Source organism: Leptodactylus fuscus, chromosome 2, assembly GCF_031893055.1.
Source record: "Leptodactylus fuscus isolate aLepFus1 chromosome 2, aLepFus1.hap2, whole genome shotgun sequence".
In the NCBI taxonomy this organism is placed as follows: Eukaryota; Metazoa; Chordata; class Amphibia; order Anura; family Leptodactylidae; genus Leptodactylus; species Leptodactylus fuscus.
Genome location: NC_134266.1, coordinates 248468132 through 248486414, shown reverse-complemented (window position 1 = coordinate 248486414; position 18283 = coordinate 248468132). Strand labels below are relative to the sequence as shown.

Sequence of the window (18283 nt, the reverse complement as noted above, 5' to 3'; positions counted from 1 at the left end):
CAACCACGTTATTAACCACAAACTTTACAGCATTTAAAGAGGATCTTTCATGGTTTGGGGCACAGGCAGGTCTATATACTGCTGGAAAGCCGACAGTGCGCTGAATTCATCGCACTATCGGCTTTCCTGATCTGTACCACGGGTAAAGAGCTATCGGCCCCGGTACCGTAGCTCTTTACAGTCAAAAGGGCGTTCCTGACAGTCTGTCAGGTACGCCCTTCTCCACAACAGCGCCAATAGCGCCGTACTGTGAGAGTGGGGAGGAACGCCCCCTCCCCTCCTGATAATACTCGTCTATGGACAAGCACTGACAAAAAAAAAAAAAAAAAAAAGTTATTTCTTTGTGTTTCTGTTAATATACTGCATCAGCAATACGTACCTGCCCAGGTAACACTGCCAAAGAGGTTTATTCTGAGCTGCCAATTCAGAATCCTTGGCTCCAAACATTTTGGCGAGAAGCTTCACCACTTGCAGTCGCTCTTCATTATCATTGCTCTGTGTCAAATAGATTTCAGAAGATAAGGCACAGAAGTAACCGAGAGAATGAAATTGTTCTTTATTAGATATTTATTCTACCAAATTTACAAATCTATTTAATTTAAGGCTAGGCTACAACACTACATACAAGTGGACATGTAAGGCAGGGTTATACCTGGAAACACGTTTTATTTCTAAATTTTGTACAATGCAAATCATCTGCACGATTGATGGGACCCAGGCGAAAAAACCATTAACTGCACACAGATGCCATCTGTGCAGCCAGTTTTGCTTTTCACAGACCCCTATGGTCATGTGTTTGGGGCCTAGTTGTGCTACTTCAGGGGTCAGCAATAGAGATGAGCGAACATTGTTCGGATCAGCCGTTCCGAACAGCACGCTCCCATAGAAATGAATGGAAACACCTGGCACGTACACTCTGCCGGCGGCCGGTCGCCATGCCAGGTGCTTCCTTTCATTTCTATGGGAGCGTGCTGTTCGGAACGGCTGATCCGAACAGTGTTCGCTCATCTCTAGTCAGCAACCTTCGGTACTCCAGCTGCAGTGAAACTACAACTCCCAATATGCTCTATTCTATTCCATGGGCGGTCTAAGAACAGCAGAGCAAGTATGCATGTTGGGAGTTGTACAACAGCTGAAGTGCCGAAGGTTGCCTATCCATGTGCTAGATAATAGCAAGGAAACAGTAACACTGGATTGTCAATTCATATATTTGTCAGGTTACATTCACATCTGTATTGGAGCGTCCGTTTGGAGACCCTGTTGCGGTGTGCGTCCAAAATTGCCAGCCAAGACTTTTTCAATCAGTAGTTTCAGTTCAAAAGAACAGTCATCCAATGCACCCCATATGTGTTAGAGGGTTCCATCTGGCTACGTATGACTGCGATTGTAGTGATCCGCCTATCAGTCAGGACCAGAACAACTGATAAACCAACACTAGTGTAAACCTAGTGTAAGAAGGCCAACAAACTGCACAACCCAGAGTTATTATAAATAAACTGAGGTTTATGGGAATGCAAATATTTACTTGAACAGTTTTATGCTAATAAGTCCTCCACATTAGAAAAGGTAAACTGCCTCTAGCACCACCTTTTGGATGGTTGCTCCCTAAACATCAATGCATGGTTTTCCCTGAAACCTAGTGGCATAGTCTGAGAATAACCCCTCTAACCTGCTTGTCATCAGTACGAAGGATGACATAGGCTGACTAGGTATATATAAACACACGCATAATATATAATTATTATATATATATGTCCTTACAAGGCCACTTATAGTGTAGTGACTTATTAGACCCTACATGCATGAGCATCCTTGTACACCAAACAAACTTTCCCCATAAAGAACTGATCCGGACTAGACAAACTCACCTTGAGCTTAAATTCCAACTGCGGTAAGACCGAAAGGAGCAAATGGCTATCAATATTATATAGCTCCAGAATCAAATCAAACACGTGTTCAGACAGGTCGCTGATGGAGGTTTTGCCAAGCATGAGGACTTGGTTAAAAAACTGCAAAACAAGTCAGAGAAATTAAAAACTATAAACACACTTTAATAAGCTTCCTATAAATGTACAGATAAAAGTTTATTACATCACAGCAGCTAAACCAACGTCATACAGAACTGGGCCAAAACATTTCTATGAAACCAATAAAATAAACCTTAACAGCCACATTAAAGGTCTGGAAAGCAGCACTATGGGAATACAAGCTATGACTGGATATGCATATTTTATGCCGCCATTCACTTACACATCATTAGTACTAAGCAAGGACTGGAAGCCAGCAGGAGAAAAAAAAAAAAACAAACACAGGAAAACTTTCTGAAATACTGTACGCTTGTGTGAACCCGTTACAAAGTTATCCATCGTTTGGCAGTTAAAATTGTTTCACACTGCGTCTCCTTAAGGGGTACTCCGACATCAATAAGCACTATGTGGGCTGAAAAAGACGAGATAAGTGAATAGAAACGGCTTCTATCTCAGTCCTCAGGGCACTGGATCTGTACCTGACGGACTACAGATGCGTTAGATCAGCAATGCCTTGGGACCTATACTGTCTGCTATCACCTCATTGATCGGCTTCATATAAGCTAGCCCTGGTATGTGGACGGCTATGCTATTAAGAATAGGACCTTCGCAGAGTATTGCAGCACACGGATCCGTGGCATACACGATAGTGTGCTCGGACCCATAGGAAATGAATAGGTCAGTATGCTATCTGGGGAAAACACTGATCTCACACTGAAAAAGTACATGGTCATCTGCAAGGGGCCTTAAGGAAACACTATATGTAGTCTACAGTATCAACAATTCAATCACATTTTAGGCACTGCACAAAGGACTCAAAGAATTATTGGGGAACTCATAAAATTTGCAGATGATACGAAGATAGGAGGAATAGCCAACACTAGAGAGGAGAGAGAGTGTATTCAAAAGGACTTAGACACACTGGAACAATGGGCTGAGGCGAACAAAATGGTATTTAACAGGGACAAATGCAAAGTTCTACATCTGGGTAACAGAAATGTAAAAAACATATATAGTATGGGAGGAATAGAACTAAGTGATAGCATAGGGGAAAAGGACTTGGGCATAATAGTAGATCACAAATTCAACATGAGCCAACAGTGCGGTGCTGCTGCAAAAAAGGCTAATAAAATTCTGGGATGTATTAAGACAAGCATTGAATCTAGATCAAGAGAGGTCATTATTCCGCTGTACTCTTCCCTGGTCAGACCACACCTGGAATACTGTGTACAGTTCTGGGCGCCTCAATTCAAGAAAGACATCGATATATTGGAGCAAGTCCAGAGAAGAGCAACCAAAATGGTGGAAGGTCTGCAAACCATGTCCTATGAGGAGCGGCTAAAAGAACTGGGATTGTTTAGTTTGCAGAAGAGAAGGCTGAGGGGAGATTTAATAGCAGTCTACAAATCTCTGAAAGGTAGTCACAGTGCAGAGGGATCTACCCTATTCTCATTAGCACAAGGAAGTACAAGAAGCAATGGGATGAAACTAAAGGGAAAGAGATACAGATTAGACATTAGGAAAAACTTTCTGACAGTGAGGGTAGTGAGAGAGTGGAATAGGCTGCCACGGGAGGTGGTGGGCGCTCCATCAATGGAAATCTTCAAGCGGAATCTGGATAAACATATAGCTGGGATGATTTAGGAAGACCTGCACTCGCAGGGGGTTGGACCCGATGGCCCTTGAGGTCCCTTCCAACTCTACCATAAGAATAAGAATAAGATTTCCACTTGTAATTTGCAATCATTGCTCATTCTTTAAAAAGAGACGGAAAATATAGAAGGATACCAAACTTACATTAGTAATGTACGGCTCTATAGCTTGAGCAGTTCTCTTCAGGAGAGCTTTAGCCAGGTCATAAGCTTGCTTGTTCAAATTCTGAAACATAAAAAATTTATAATAAAATAATAATAATAATAATAATAATAATAATAATAATAATAATAATAAAAAATATAAAATAAAAATGTATTATTAAATCTATATTTATTATTATATTAAAAATCTAAAGGGTAACCATAAGGATATATTCACATCTGTGGTGCAGGATCCATTAGCTACCTCTCAATCTACAATGCAGATGTGAACAGGGCTTGAGGCGGAGGCTACACGTTGCAGAAAAGCTGCTTTTTGTTGCAGATTTTGCTTTGCTTTTAGGAACCAAAGCCAGAAGTGGGCTTAGAAGGAGGGAAAAGTAGAAGAGCTTCCTTTAAATTTCCTATTTTTTTTTCAAGATTTTGCTTCGGTTTCAACTAATCTGGACAACAGACTGTCAGTACTAAGATGGTTAGAGAAAATCTTTATTCATGGCTGCAAAAGTGTAAAATTTGCAGAAAATGTATGGTTTATGTTCAAGGCTAAACCACTTTAATAACAAGTCCTCAAGGATAAAACCATAGCCAGATGTAGGCAGTAAATCTCGCAGGTGCAGACATGTGGGTTAGAGAAGCTCTGCCCATGGACACCTGCGCAGCCTCGTATTGGATGCTGAATAATCTAATACTTCCTTCCCCTTTACCACAAATGATCACATACAGACACCATGAAGACAGCTGCATATTACACTGAAAACATTTTTATGTTTGTCTTGTTACTTTACGCTGTACCATTACCACTGAATACATTCATGGCATAGAGGCCATGGGACCCCGGCCCTTCGATAGACTATCAGCACAAATTCAGTGTAACAGTCTGGCAGATTGCCATAAAATATATCAATCCCCCTTGAATAATACCATAGTAAGAAAACCATATATGTATAATAATAAAAAAAAAAAAAAAAAAAAAAAAAAATGTTGCAATAAAAAGTACCTTGTGTGCTGGCACCAGATTGACCAGGACTGTATCCAGCAACTCCTGAGAAACGGTGTCCCCTTCACATATAATGGAGCTCATCAAATCCACCATATGCATGTGCACCTTCTGATTGTGGCCATTGCTGAAATTACCAAAAAGGTCAATGTAATAAAATGGCTTTAGGAGACAATTAAACAGCAAAACGACACGTTGAATGACTTAACCTTTACCAAAGAACAGAACGCGAGACCAAACAGATAATATGGAAGCACCAATGAATGGCTGAATGTTAATGCTCATCTTACAATAGGGCTATGGACAGTCACACCAGCATCTGACAATTGAATGTGACACGGACACCAAGAAAATGCAGTCCAATGTACAAGCAACAGGAGTGGTCCAGGTATATGGTTTTATGTGAAGATTCAGTATAGCTTGCAGCTTATAAACTGAAACTCATGCTCCGCTTAGGAGACCAGGGGGTGGCCTTAGTCCATTTTACAGTCCTCCTTGTATGAGCATATGTAGGGAAAAAAAAGCTCTGTCACTTAGTAGGACGACCCAATGGACTCTCCTATAAGTTACATGAAGACGATTTATCAATCTGCAAAGCTCCCCCCACTCTATATAATGCTGATGGCAGATCTGACGGCATTTTTAAAAAGCCAGCGTCCATTTTTAGGGAGGAATTTGCCACGGATTCGAGGGTGGATTTCACCCCCCAAATTAGAAGCAGATGCCTCTCGGAATCCGCCTCCCATCGTTTACAAAGGGAGGCAGAGATCGCAGCACGATACGGAAAAAAGAAACATCTGATCGATCTTGCCGCAGATTCAGCCGTGGGGTCCGCAGCTCTAGACTCCATTCATCAGGGTCTACTCAGGAGAGGAATACCACGATGGAACAATGATGCATCAGCATCCCATCACAGCTAGGCCGCAGCAAAAATGCTAGCAGTGAAAAATGAAGAGGAAATTCCTCTTCGTTTTCCGCCGTCTGAACATACCCTTACAGAAGCCTTACACACAAATCACACACAGATCTGTTCATTTTGTGATGATTTTTTTTTCTGCAGCTTAGTCATTGCAAGAGAAAAACAGCACAACCTTTAAATTCGGCTCCTATGATATGACGGGTGCAGGCAATCCAAGGTCCACTCCATAGAACCTCACATAACACAGGCATACAGAAGAAAAAAAAAAAAAAAGTCTTCATCCTGATAAAGCCGCTTATGGGGTGAAATACTGCAATATGTTGGGTGAATAATACAAGATTCACTTTATTTTCTCCTGGCGTTCTGCATTGTTGTTTTCATGCTCTGACACTGCAGACAGCCCTATTGGGATTGGATGGACCAGAAGGGAAAAGTGATCCATCTAATGACTGACAGCAACAGATACTGAAGGACCCCATTGCTTATAATGGAATCTTAAAGACGTCGCCAGAAGAAAATATCAATTTTGCAGGACTTATTAATTTATTATGCTTACTTATATAGCGCCATCATATTCCGCAGCGCTTTACAGACATTGACAGTCACTGTCCCATATAGGGCTCACAATCTAAATTCCCTATCAGTATGTCTTTGATGTGTGGGAGGAAACCGGAGGAAACCCACGCAAACATGGGGAGAGCATACAAACTCCTTGCACCCAGGACTCCAGCGCTGCAAGGCTGCAGTGCTAACCACTGAGCCACCGTGCTGCCAGGACTTCAACACAACTTTATATGTAGCCTTAATATTTACCTATGTGCAGCTATCCCACTTAATGTATTCGACATGGGAAGTTTTGGGACAGGAACCTATTGAATTAATATATGGTGTACAAGAATCCAGGTAGTGAATAGGGAAACTAAGTAAGTAGAGGGAGTAAGAGAGATTCCTGGATTTCTGTAAGAGGGTGTTAAAGGAGAAAACTCCACTCATGAGAAGTTAAAATATAAAAGTGTTACAATGTCCTTCTTTGGGTCCACTCTGTCATATATAACTTTACGCCTTATTGTACTGTGGGATCCTGGACGCACAGGATGAGGTAAGACCCTAACTAGTCTGCATGTTATTTATTCCCTTTCCTGTGGATAGAGAAGAACATTAAAACTTTGGCCAACCCCTTTAAAGGTAGAAGCAGAAATGTCATGTAGGCAGCACAATATACAAATTTCCCTTTTGTTTAGGATATAGAAGAGCTCACAATCTATTCTGCACTTACTTGATCACTGAAAATAACGTCCGGTATAGCTGAGTGAAGATTTCATTGCTGTCCTCCAGCTCAAAGCATATATTGTAAGACTTCACCCATGCAATATTCTAACCACAGAAAGAAAACAAGTCAGGGTTTAGGAATAGGACATGAGCAGGAATACAAAGACATTAACCTTCAGCAAAAAGGGCTTACCTCGAGCAAGTAGAAGTATCTATTGAACTGTGGACTCTTGGTGTCCTCAAGCCCTTTAAGCTGTCTTGTTATGAACATAAAGATATCCTATTGAGAGAGAAAAAAAAAAAACATGTACTGCAGAAACTCAACCCCTCCAATTATGATGGTGCATAAAACACACACACTATATATATATTAATCTTAATCATTCTTAATCATATATATTAATATATATTAATCTTAATCATTTTTAGTTCTAAATATTTTGGTGTTTATAACAGCCATTTCAGTTTGATATATCTAATAACTGATGGACACAGTAATATTTCAGGATTGAAATGAGGTTTATTGTACTAACAGAAAATGCGCAATATGCATTAAACCAAAATTTGACCGGTGCAAAAGTATGGGCACCTCAACAGAAAAGTGCCATTAATATTTAGTACATCCTCCTTTTGCAAAGATAACAGCCTCTAGTCGCTTCCTGTAGCTTTTAATCAGTTCCTGGATCCTGGATAAAGGTATTTTGGACAAACAATTCAAGTTCAGTTAAGTTAGATGGTCGCCGAGCATGGACAGCCCGCTTCAAATCATCCCACAGATGTTCAATGATATTCAGGTCTGGGGACTGGGATGGCCATTCCAGAACATTGTAATTGTTCCTCTGCATGAATGCCTGAGGATTTGGAGCGGTGTTTTGGATCATTGTCTTGCTGAAATATCCATCCCCGGCGTAACTTCAACTTCGTCACTGATTCTTGAACATTATTCTCAAGAATCTGCTGATACTGAGTGGAATCCATGCGACCCTCAACTTTAACAAGATTCCCGATGCCGGCATTGGCCACACAGCCCCAAAGCATGATGGAACCTCCACCAAATTTTACAGTGGGTAGCATGTGTTTTTCTTGGAATGCTGTTTCTTTTTGGACGCCATGCATAACGCCTTTTTTTATAACCAAACAACTCAATTTTTGTTTCCAAAATGAAGCTGCCTTGTCCAAATGTGCTTTTTGATACCTCAGGCAACTCTATTTGTGGCGTACGTGCAGAAACGGCTTCTTTCTCATCACTCTCCCATACAGCTTCTATTTGTGCAAAGTGCGCTGTATAGTTGACCGATGCACAGTGACACCATCTGCAGCAAGATGATGCTGCAGCTCTTTGGAGGTGGTCTGTGGATTGTCCTTGACTGTTCTCACCATTCTTCTTCTCTGCCTTTCTGATATTTTTCTTGGCCTGCCACTTCTGGGCTTAACAAGAACTGTCCCTGTGGTCTTCCATTTCCTTACTATGTTCCTCACAGTGGAAACTGACAGGTTAAATCTCTGAGACAGCTTTTTGTATCCTTCCGCTGAACAACTATGTTGAACAATCTTTGTTTTCAGATCATTTGAGAGTTGTTTTGAGTAGCCCATGATGCCACTCTTCAGAGGAGATTCAAATAGTAGAACAACTTGCAATTGGCCACCTTAAATACCTTTTCTCATGATTGGATACACCTGGCTATGAAGTTCAAAGCTCACTGAGGTTACAAAACCAATTTTGTGCTTCAGTAAGTCAGTAAAAAGTAGTTAGGAGTATTCAAATCAATAAAATGATAAGGGTGCCCATACTTTTGCACCGGTCAAATTTTGGTTTAATGCATATTGCACATTTTCTGTTAGTACAATAAACCTCATTTCAATCCTGAAATATTACTGTGTCCATCAGTTATTAGATATATCAAACTGAAATGGCTGTTGCAAACACCAAAATATTTAGAACAAAAAATGATTAAGATTAATAGGGGTGCCCAAACTTTTTCATAGGACTGTATATATATATATACATACATACATACACACACACACACATAGCTATCTATCTATCTATATATATAGATCTTTCCATCTATCTGTATACATACATATATCTAAGTAGATAGATATTATGCATTCAAGAACAGAACATTTGCAGCCCCATAGAAAGCCTTGGACTGTACATTCTGTCGTGTGCATGAGGCTTAGGATTAAACATCATTGCTTAGACTATACATTGACTGTCATTCATAGAAAAGTGCTGGTATAAACTGCAAATCTAATAACTATATATATTCCACCCAAACTGAAACTTACCTTTAATTTATCTGGAGAAGTATATGGAGCTTCCGGGGCATAAATCCTAAAAATATCTGCAAGGCAGCAGGCTACAAGTAAGCGGACATCTTTATCGGGATGCTTTAGGAAAAAGTCAGAAGCTAGATGAAGAGCGAGGTTTAGATATCGCTCCTTCTCCTCTTCAGAGTCCTGATCCATATCCATGAAAGTTTTTACCACCATCTAGAAATGAAAAAAAATTAAACACACCATTATTTTAAAGGGTATCATCAATTGTAAAATGATTTTTCATAAAGTGATCAAAATAAAAAGATGAAATGACCCTTTTCCTGGCAAGGATGTCTACCATACGTCCTCCCAGACTAGCAACTCAGTTGCTCCCCCATTGAAAGGACATACTTGTGCTCCGATTGTCAGAGTGCCACACACTGAAATCAATGGGGGACAGAAGGCAATCTGATATACGGTAATATCAGCCCCCCTGAGACTCCACAGCCCTGCACATGCCCAGTGTAGTGTAGAATACACAGACGGCTTCTCTAGGAAAAAGGTTATAGTAATAGCTGGAAATTTATATATAATTAAAAAAAAACACACAAAAAAAAAAAAAGAAAACACAAACCAGAGTACTCTGCACTTGTCAGACAGGTGTAATACTGGTGCTCCAGCCATATCATAGATAAGCGATCCATTTAGGGAACTTTTAACTCCACTTCTAATAAACCAAAGAAGCTTCAGCTGTCAAGTTGAGCACATTTTGCTTGCTTGCATTTTAGGCCCAAACTGTATCCCTATATACTGTACAGATCAGCAGCAGCCTCCAGGTACCAGAAGCTACTAGTGGATGGACAGCTCGTGCAGCATTGCTGCAATTCTCTAGAACTACCACTATGCAGTGGACGGCGCTGCTGCATCGCTTCTGTTACATGGGGAAACCTCTCACTGTCCACTAGCTAATACTGAAACCTGGTGGATGTTGCAACAGCTGATCTGTGCTAGGTCTGGGTGTCAGACCCTTACAGATCACATACTGATGACCTATCCCGTGGATGGGGCATCAGGATGAAGGATTGATTTGGGGGGGGGGGGGGGGGGCATAAACACATTATTGTATTGTGTTTTATTACGGCAGGGCCACTGTTTAGGTCTCCATGTATAACACACACAAAATATATTATATATTATACACACACACACACATCTTATATAAAGAGACATATGCAGAGTGACAGCTTCTCCTGTATGATCATGTATACAAGTACAGCAGAGCTAAGGCCTTAGCCCCATATTAGGAGCACACTCGGTCGTGTGCATTGGGTCTGAGTTTGCAGGAGAACGCACTTGGATAACACTCAGAGTGACAGGTGCATTCCATTATACATCCACATCTATGGGGGCTTCCAATTCATTCTGTTCCGATGACACGAAGCAGAATAGAACTTTCTCTAATCATCCATGTCATCAGAACGGAATGGATCCAAAGCTTCCATAGGCATGAATGTAATGAATACATAATGTAATGCACTTGGAAGTCAGGGTGTCATCCGAGTGCATTCTGCTGCAAACTCTGCCCAACATTGGAAACCCACTAAGTTTTGTGCAGAAGGTCTTGTCAGGTTTTGAGGACATAAAAACACAGACTGCTTGGCATCAAAGTTTAGTATCTGCATCTTTCCTCAGGAGAAATGAGATCTCTGACCACTAGTGTTGGGACCCGACGACTACAGCATCTTCTCAGGTCATGAGCAGGCACCATATAAATCCATGTCAGGACTGTGGAGTCAGACAAAAAAAAACAAAAAAAAAAACCTACCGATTCCAACTCAAAATGAAATTATATTATACAATTATTAGTACGGTATTAATTTGACACATGCTCTTAATTCAGAAATGCTCCCTGCATGAAAATTCAAGATCACTAAAGAAACTGGCGCAGATTTCAGGTATTAAAAGAAAAAAAAAAAACCATACCAGCTCTCCAGTGAGTTACAGTACTTTTGTTGCACCAAAATGTGTCTGTCCCCGGCACTGTTCTCAACCCCTCCCCCTGCCCCAAACTGACCTTAAAAAAGGTCACACACAACTAAAAAATAAATAGCCCCGACTGTTCCCACCTACACCACTGTTCTAGTGTAGAGTTAATAGTATATTCCCCCCACGAGCTTGCTGATTTTCTCCAATTACAGGGGAATTACAGCATGATAATAATACACTGAAGTGCTCACCTGGCTCTCCTAAACCCCACCAAATCATGCAGCTATCCCCATCATCACAAGGCAGAAGTAGGAAGTATTATGGCGGCTTCCTTCACCTACACATGGACCTCATTGAGCAGTAATAAGACATCTCTATCCTCTCTATAGGGAGTCTGACAGCCGGCACATCTCTCCTGCATCTCCACTATTTCTGTGCGTCTGCAGGTCCTATATAAAGTATGTTCAGAAAATTCCCTTCCCGTTCTCTGAAGACTACCCGGACATTTTAATATATTCAACGATCCACAAGCAGTTCAGTTAACATGAAGCAGAGCCCCTTTTGCCCCTTACTGCCCTTAGCAAAGGTTACCTACTGAAACAGAAGGTCACAGAAAGTGAAGAATATTTATACTTTGGCTATAAAAAAGAAAAAACTTCCAAAACCTATGTAAAGTGACCACCATCACACACCGCTGAGCTGATGCCTCTACAAACAGCAGCTTGGCCTTTACTTTGTGTCCGTTCTGAGTTATAGTGATGCTGGAGGGGAACAGCACACTATTAACTTGGATTTTTTACAGCAGCCATGTACCACTGCTATATTTTTAAGGCACCCCAAGGCCAAGTGCACATAGACATTTTTTTTTTTTTGCTCGGTTGCACCAACATCATAGCCTGCTGCGAGCGGAGAGGAGACGACTGCCTCAATCCTTCCCTCGTTTCTAATCTGCTCAGTTAATTCTTAAGAGACACAGAAAAGCAAAAAGATGTAATAAAAGACAAATCGTGACAATCTTCTTACCATTTGGTTTTGTCTTCTGTCAACACACAGGCCCCACGGTGCGATGTGCAGGAAAAACATGTTGCAGAAAAGACCATGACGAAAATGCATTGCTTTTTTCCCCTGCAGCAATTTCACAGAGTTTTCCTCTATGGACTTTCTGTCCCTAGTACAGTTATACGTTAAAAAAATGGACTTGCTGCGTTTTGAAAATGCGACCTTTCTGCAGCAGGTTTTTTTTTTCTTGACAATGTGGGATAGGACTAGTCAGGTACTGTAAAACGCAGCGTTTTTATGTCACAGTGGACAAAACACTACATTTTGGGGCCACACGGTGGCTCAGAGGTTAGCACTGCAGCCTTGCAGCACTGGAGTCCTGGTGTTCAAATCCTGCCAAGGGCAAAAAAACCATCTGCAAGGAGTTTGTATGTTCTCCCCGTGTTTGCATGGATTTCCATCCCATATGCCAAAAAGACATACCGATAGGGAAAAATGTACATTGTGAGCTCTATGTGGGGCTCACAATCTACATTTAAAAAAAAAAAAAAAAAACCCTACATTTTCTCAAAAAGTGGCCTTGGTCTTAAAGGGATTTTCTCGCATGAACATCATTGTATTTAAATTTATAGACGATTAAAATATTTAGGCAAATAGAAATCAAAATCTTGCAAAGTTTAAACAATTTCCTTTGCTTATCTTTGTGGTGACATCTGCTGTCTTGATCAGTTGCCATTTGACACAACCATAAATTCAGGAACTTTCTGTGGTCTGGGAATTGTCAGAAACACAGCCAAGGTGTCTTTATTCCTGGGTTTCTAACATGTCCCAGACCATAGAAAATTCCTGCATTCCTGGTTATATTCACTGGCAACTGGTCACGGTGGGGTTCACATTTTCGCTCGGTGAACGCTTGGGGATTTCGTTCCCCACTCTGCTTGAAAAATGCCAGCAAGACTTTTCTCACCACATTCTTTGGACGGAAAGTGGGCAGAACCCCGAATGCCCCCATTATAGTCTAGGGGGTCCGTGGGTAACCGCTCTGTAAGCAGAACCGAAGAACAGACACATGAACACAAGTAGGAGCCTAGAGTAAGAGTGTTACAAATAAATAAATAAAATGGACAATAGTCCTTCGCAAAAATATACAAAACCTTACCTTGAGTCGTCTAACCATTTCCTCTTTTGATATTTTGTCAGAGATCTCTTTGACCCCTGGTGGATACGTGATCTTCCCATCGTTTCCCTTCGTTTTCGAATGAGCCATGGTGGCACAGGGTGCGGTTATCCTAAGGAGAAAAAAAATAAGTAAATTATAATTTAATAATGTACAACATACCTAGGGGTAACTGATGCAGAGTCACATTTTATTCACATCTGTCAGAAATTATATTACCACAAGACGTAAAGTTATTTTATCATGTAAGAAGGCTCAGCTAAATGTAACATCTATAGACCTAACAACTTGTATCCCGGGAAAGAATTCCTCTTCTTCCTTATAGAAATGAATGAATTGACAGATGGATGGTACCGCTCCAATCTGATGTATCACTGCTTGTCTTCTCATATGTATCCACAGAATCGCAGCTGGTAGCTGTACTCTAACCTTCATGTATTACCAGCTCACATGACTTATTATGCACAAGTCCCCCATTTATTAAATTCTGTAGACATTTTATGCCACACCAGTATATGGCTACCACATTTTGTATGTTATATTTGTTTTATACCAATTGATTTATTTGACTACTGGATTTTAGGTTTATGCTTCTTTTTATATATTCAGGCATTTATTTATATATATGCTAGTCTCGGTCATTACTCAATTGGCCTGATGAAGACACACAGTGTCGAAACACATTGCCTTTTTACTGGAATAAACGATATTGGAACCACAACTGTCCTACTCATTGAAATTTCTGCATATTCCATCTGGGTACCGCAGCGCTCAGTTAAACCGCCTACCCTTTTTATCCCTAGGTATATATGTACTTTTATCACTGACCTTCAGACAAGAGGTCCTGGGGCAAGCTGTAGCTTACGAAACCCACCACAAGGAACATTTTAGTTACCTCCTAGGCTATCACCAATACCCCACCGAGGGTTTGTACTGAAGATTTCGAAGGCGCCATTGTGGGCATCTGTGTGTGCACACTTACTTTTATTATTTAGTCCCCTTCTCTAGACAGCACTGACTGCAGAGTGCATAGGACCGCTGTCCCAAATGGTCATACGCAGTTGTAAATTTTGTTATAAATTTCTAGGAGGAATAACTGAGGAATGGGCACGATGCAGTGTTACAAAGAAAAGATACTACATGATTGTTATTTCATGTTATTTTACAAAAACAGATACGTCAGAACACGAGACAGACCCTCTTATTATTAACCTGATCACTTCATGGGAATAGAGATTGTGCATCTTTGGCCCTTGGCCTTTATCCCCCCACACACACACACACTTTCCTTTTTCTGTGTCTCACTTACAATTTTTTATGAAAGTGGGCAGATACTAATGTGGGCTGAGAATAATTTGCCCAAACAAATCTACTATACTATTAATTGAATCAGACGCAGGCATGGTCCACAGGGTCAAGCATACAGCTCTAAGCCAAAAGGTCTGGCAGATTTTTGTCTTGTAAAAAAAACTTTTCTTACAGTAGTGAAGAAAATAAAGCACACAAAAGATTGTAGGGTTCCTAGACGCCTCCACTATGTAATAATACTGCTCACTGGTGATGGTGCAATATCTAGAATAAGAGACATTTCATGAACTGTCCGGTTATAGCAATGACTCCTATGACAAGGCTATGACCCATTCCTTTACAGAGGTTTGAGAAGACAACTGCATGGTGAGGGGCTGGATTTTATCCACAGGGGGGCAAGGGGACACAAACATCCAAATGCAAGGATTAATATCTGGGGACCAATTGTTTCCTCCATAGGATGCTATTACATATCTGCATTTTTACTCACATTTGCACTTGCATTTCTTGACACCACGTACTTGTTTTGCATTTTTGATCAGTGTGAATGATTTACATTGGGGTACAAAAGGCAGAACATGCATTAACACGTGTAAAAACAGCACATGTAATAGCACCTATGTAGTGTATACGTTGTTCATTGAGCTGGTGACAGGTCCTATTTGGAGACAGCGATTCACAAAGGGATAACACCATTTGATTGAGGTGGCCCTAACCTATCGAAAGGGCTTGGTTGATATGCTGGGGTCTGTGGACAGATTCCCTTCAAAAGGACCAATAAATCTATAAAGAAATACGAAAAATAAATAGGAGAAAACCTGGTCCCTAATGCCAGTCAGTCAATCTATAGGGGCAATAGTTAAACCAGATAGAGAAGGATCTGTCTTAGCAATAAAACTAACTCAGGCGGACACCTACAAACACATCACAGACACCGGGAGGAGAAAAATCCAGAACAGAACCACAAGGACCAGCACAACAGAGTCTGAAGCAGTGTATGGATAGAATATGACCAAATACATGAATGTAAGTCAAGTTACTAAATACAAGAGAAACCACTTCTATAACTACATTATAGAGTGATAAATATAGATACCTGATAGACAGTACAGGAACAACCAGCGATCAGTCCACCAACTCAGGTGAAGTCGCTCAAAGTTCTGAGAAATCAATAAAGCAAGCACACAGCTCTTTATACCAATAAAGGTGGTGGTGATGGGGAACTAAAGTAGCAAGCCAAAAGCAATAGTCTAGCATTGTAATGTGTTTTAAGTCCAGCTCAGCTGTATTCCTACAATATAAAACTACCGATCAAATCCCTCCATGCTTCTCTCAGACATCATGTTCCACCATTTTTCCTTAACTAATGAATTAGCAGTACAGCGATATAATAAGCTAGTCTATACAATGATTAGCTGTAGCGTTGAAGTTTCCCTTGCTGTGTGCAGAGCTTACAGTGTATTTTCACATGACCCCTTCACATTGCTCCCTTCCTGGTCTCCTAATTACAATATTCTGCAGTATGGTCATCCACTGGTAGAACTTTCCAAATACTGTAATAACCAAACCCAAATAACCAAAAAGCACAAAATGCCGTTTGTTAGTCAGCGCTGACATTCAGTTTCCATTATTTTTCAATTAACAGTCGGCTGTGGCCACAGCTATTCCTGTCTACACCAGTTTTATGACATAGAAGGAATAGTGAATCCCCCTCATTACGTCTCCGCAGTGTAGCTGGGGGACAGAAGATTTGTGTCACTGGTTCTGGTTCATCTCTTTCTACTCATAGAAAAGACTCACAGCACATTATTATTTAATAGTCTACATTGCAACCTATAGGCAAATAAAATGCTGGAAAGGGATTTTGTTTAGGAACAAAGCAATATTGCAAAAAATACCCCCCCCCCCCCCCCAGTGAAGTTATTACAGCTCTTACAACCTCTGAGCTACAAGGCGCTGTAATACGTCAGCTGTAGGCTTTTACGGGGTCTGACTGTGCTACATATGCCCACAATGTCACACAGAATAATGCAGAAATTAAGAACATGAACATTATGGCATGCTCCATAATGCCATAGTAAACTGAGAAATGCAGCGGTAATGTGCCTAAATGTTCTGCTGCTTCCACAGGTGCCATAAAATACTTAGGTATTCTGCCAACAGAGCGGGGAGAAAATAACAAATCCCATTGCTGCTGCACAGAGCAAGGAGCCTCCAGCTGAAACACTGACATTAAAGAACTTGTCCTAGTCCTCTCTGTATCACACAAGATCTTACAGACTGAGGCGCTATTCACACTATGTCCGGGCACTACAACAGCTGTAATTGCCTGAATAAAGTCCATGGGGGACATACGTATTGGATCTAAGCCAAAATGTCTGCCAGTTTTTTTGTCTGGGTAAACTTTTTTTTTTCTTATCCTTTCAGTAGAAAGCTTCTGCTTCACAATGCCAGTGACATCACATTCATTAATCCCATGAGCTATTCACAGCTCAGTCCCATTCAAGTGGTGCGCTATGTAATGTTCAGTGCTGTACAGGGCATGGTTTTATTCTGCCATCATCTACAGCACTATGGGAACAGTGTAAAGTAGCGGGGTGTAGTGATGGCTTAAAGTAAAATGCTCAATTATTTGATGCTGAAAGTCGACCATTTCCTACACAAACCTTACAAGACTCCCTACCTGCTTTCCATTACAAGGAATATCTCTCTCTTTAGCTCAGCAGGCTGTCAGGTATAGGGTTGGTTTATTTTCTACACAATTTTTTAAGTCACAGATACAGAAGTCATAGATGCGGAAAGTCATCGTGACATTTCAGAAATAATAAAAACTAGTAACCAAACATCTTTCCTACGAAAATACCATTTTAAGGGCAGTCTAGACGGACCATGAGGTCATTTCTGACATCAATCTTCTATGGTCCTATGTTATATACAGGTTTTTGTGCCTATATAGGTCAATACTAAAGAATAATGCCATTATATATGCTTATTCCAGTGGTGCATGTGCCGTCTAACATCCCGACTTGTCTAACAACCTCATATACAACCATGCAGCTTACATTTCCCATTAAGTCTCTAGTCCTTCATAGACAGACGAGAGGCAGAGTCTTAGTACACCGCACTTGCTTGATCCTACCTCGGAGAAGTCAAGTACTGACCAGTGACTTAGAACTTGTGCCCTTTTCCTATAAAGCTCTCCTGACTCTCATAGTCTATGCAAGTTTTGTGAGCAGAACCTATGTGATGCAGCTTCGCCATGCTCTCCCCTGTTTATTGCTTGTGATGTATAATTTAACCTGATAGCTCTTTTTAAAGTAGTACACCGGAACCTCTGCACACAGAACTCAAACTGCTTTCTAAATCCTAATTCAGTAACATTAAAAAAAAACAAAAAAAAAACAAAAAAAAACGCACACACTGGAGAAGGAATCCCCCCCCCCCCCAAAAAAAAAAATATAAAGAGCAAATCTATAGGGAAAAAAAACCTATACAACCAAGTATTAAATAATTGTGTAATATAAT

The 18283-nt window shown here is 40.7% G+C and overlaps 1 protein-coding gene across 1 annotated transcript in view; it reads right to left on the bottom strand.

The window, feature by feature from the left end:
* Positions 1-18283, bottom strand: part of PDS5B (PDS5 cohesin associated factor B) — a 60626-nt gene that overhangs the window by 29307 nt on the left and 13036 nt on the right. The window contains exons 2-9 of the mRNA XM_075265994.1: positions 13433-13562; positions 9319-9522; positions 7220-7306; positions 7034-7131; positions 4839-4965; positions 3825-3905; positions 1869-2009; positions 380-495 (exon numbers count right to left, since the gene is read on the bottom strand). Coding sequence (XP_075122095.1) covers positions 380-495; positions 1869-2009; positions 3825-3905; positions 4839-4965; positions 7034-7131; positions 7220-7306; positions 9319-9522; positions 13433-13540 — 962 coding nt within the window. The 5' untranslated portion in view covers positions 13541-13562. The remainder of the gene's footprint in view (positions 1-379; positions 496-1868; positions 2010-3824; positions 3906-4838; positions 4966-7033; positions 7132-7219; positions 7307-9318; positions 9523-13432; positions 13563-18283) is intronic.